At 65.1% G+C, this 639-nt stretch overlaps 1 protein-coding gene across 1 annotated transcript in view; it reads left to right on the top strand.

The window, feature by feature from the left end:
* Positions 1–286: 286 nt before the first annotated feature.
* The window catches only part of PARVA (parvin, alpha), a 213068-nt gene continuing 212715 nt past the window's right edge, over positions 287–639 (top strand). The window contains 2 exon segments of the mRNA XM_006885407.1: positions 287–399; positions 401–540. Coding sequence (XP_006885469.1) covers positions 287–399; positions 401–540 — 253 coding nt within the window.

The following is a 639-nucleotide window of genomic DNA, read 5'->3' as shown; positions in this document are numbered from 1 at the left end:
GGAGCTCCAAGCAAGCAGAGGGGGAAGCAATCACTGAACTGGTTTGTGCCATGATTTGTGCTGGGTGCAAAGCTGGGGGAAATGAGGCTTCCAGGCTCGATGCTCCCGTCTGTATGGGATGTTACACACGTATCAGCATATAAGGCCGCACGTCTTGTGTTCTAAGGGAAAGGTTTAGGGCATCTTTCCGCTGCCCAGGGGCCGAGAGCGCAAAGCTCCTTCCAGGGCGGAGGGCGGCGCGAGGGAGGGAGAGAGGGAAGGGAAAGGCGAGCGTGAGCTGCCTCAAATGCTTGGAATAATTCCGCTTCCGTTTGGAAAGCCGCAGCCTCAGTCCCGCCGCCGCCGCGTCCGCCCAGCGCCAGCTCCGCGTCCCGACCGGCCCCGCGGCTGCCCGCTCCGCTGCCATGGCCACCTCCCCGCAGAAGTCGCCCTCGGCCCCCAAGTCCCCAACTCCTAAGTCGCCCCCGTCCAGGAAGAAAGATGACTCTTTCTTGGGGAAACTCGGAGGGACTCTGGCCCGAAGAAAGAAAGCTAAGGAGGGTGAGTGGTGCCAGGCCCGCCGGGCCGGAGGGGCGGGCACCCAGGGGCCCGGGTGCTCGGGGCCGCAGCGAGAACGCGCGGCGGGTGCCCGGCGCGGAG

Source organism: Elephantulus edwardii, unplaced genomic scaffold (assembly GCF_000299155.1).
Source record: "Elephantulus edwardii isolate Elephantulus edwardi_28Jun2011 unplaced genomic scaffold, EleEdw1.0 scaffold00044, whole genome shotgun sequence".
Lineage (NCBI taxonomy): Eukaryota > Metazoa > Chordata > Mammalia > Macroscelidea > Macroscelididae > Elephantulus > Elephantulus edwardii.
The sequence above is the reverse complement of the archived record's forward strand: the minus strand, read 5'-3'. Positions and strand labels throughout refer to the sequence as shown.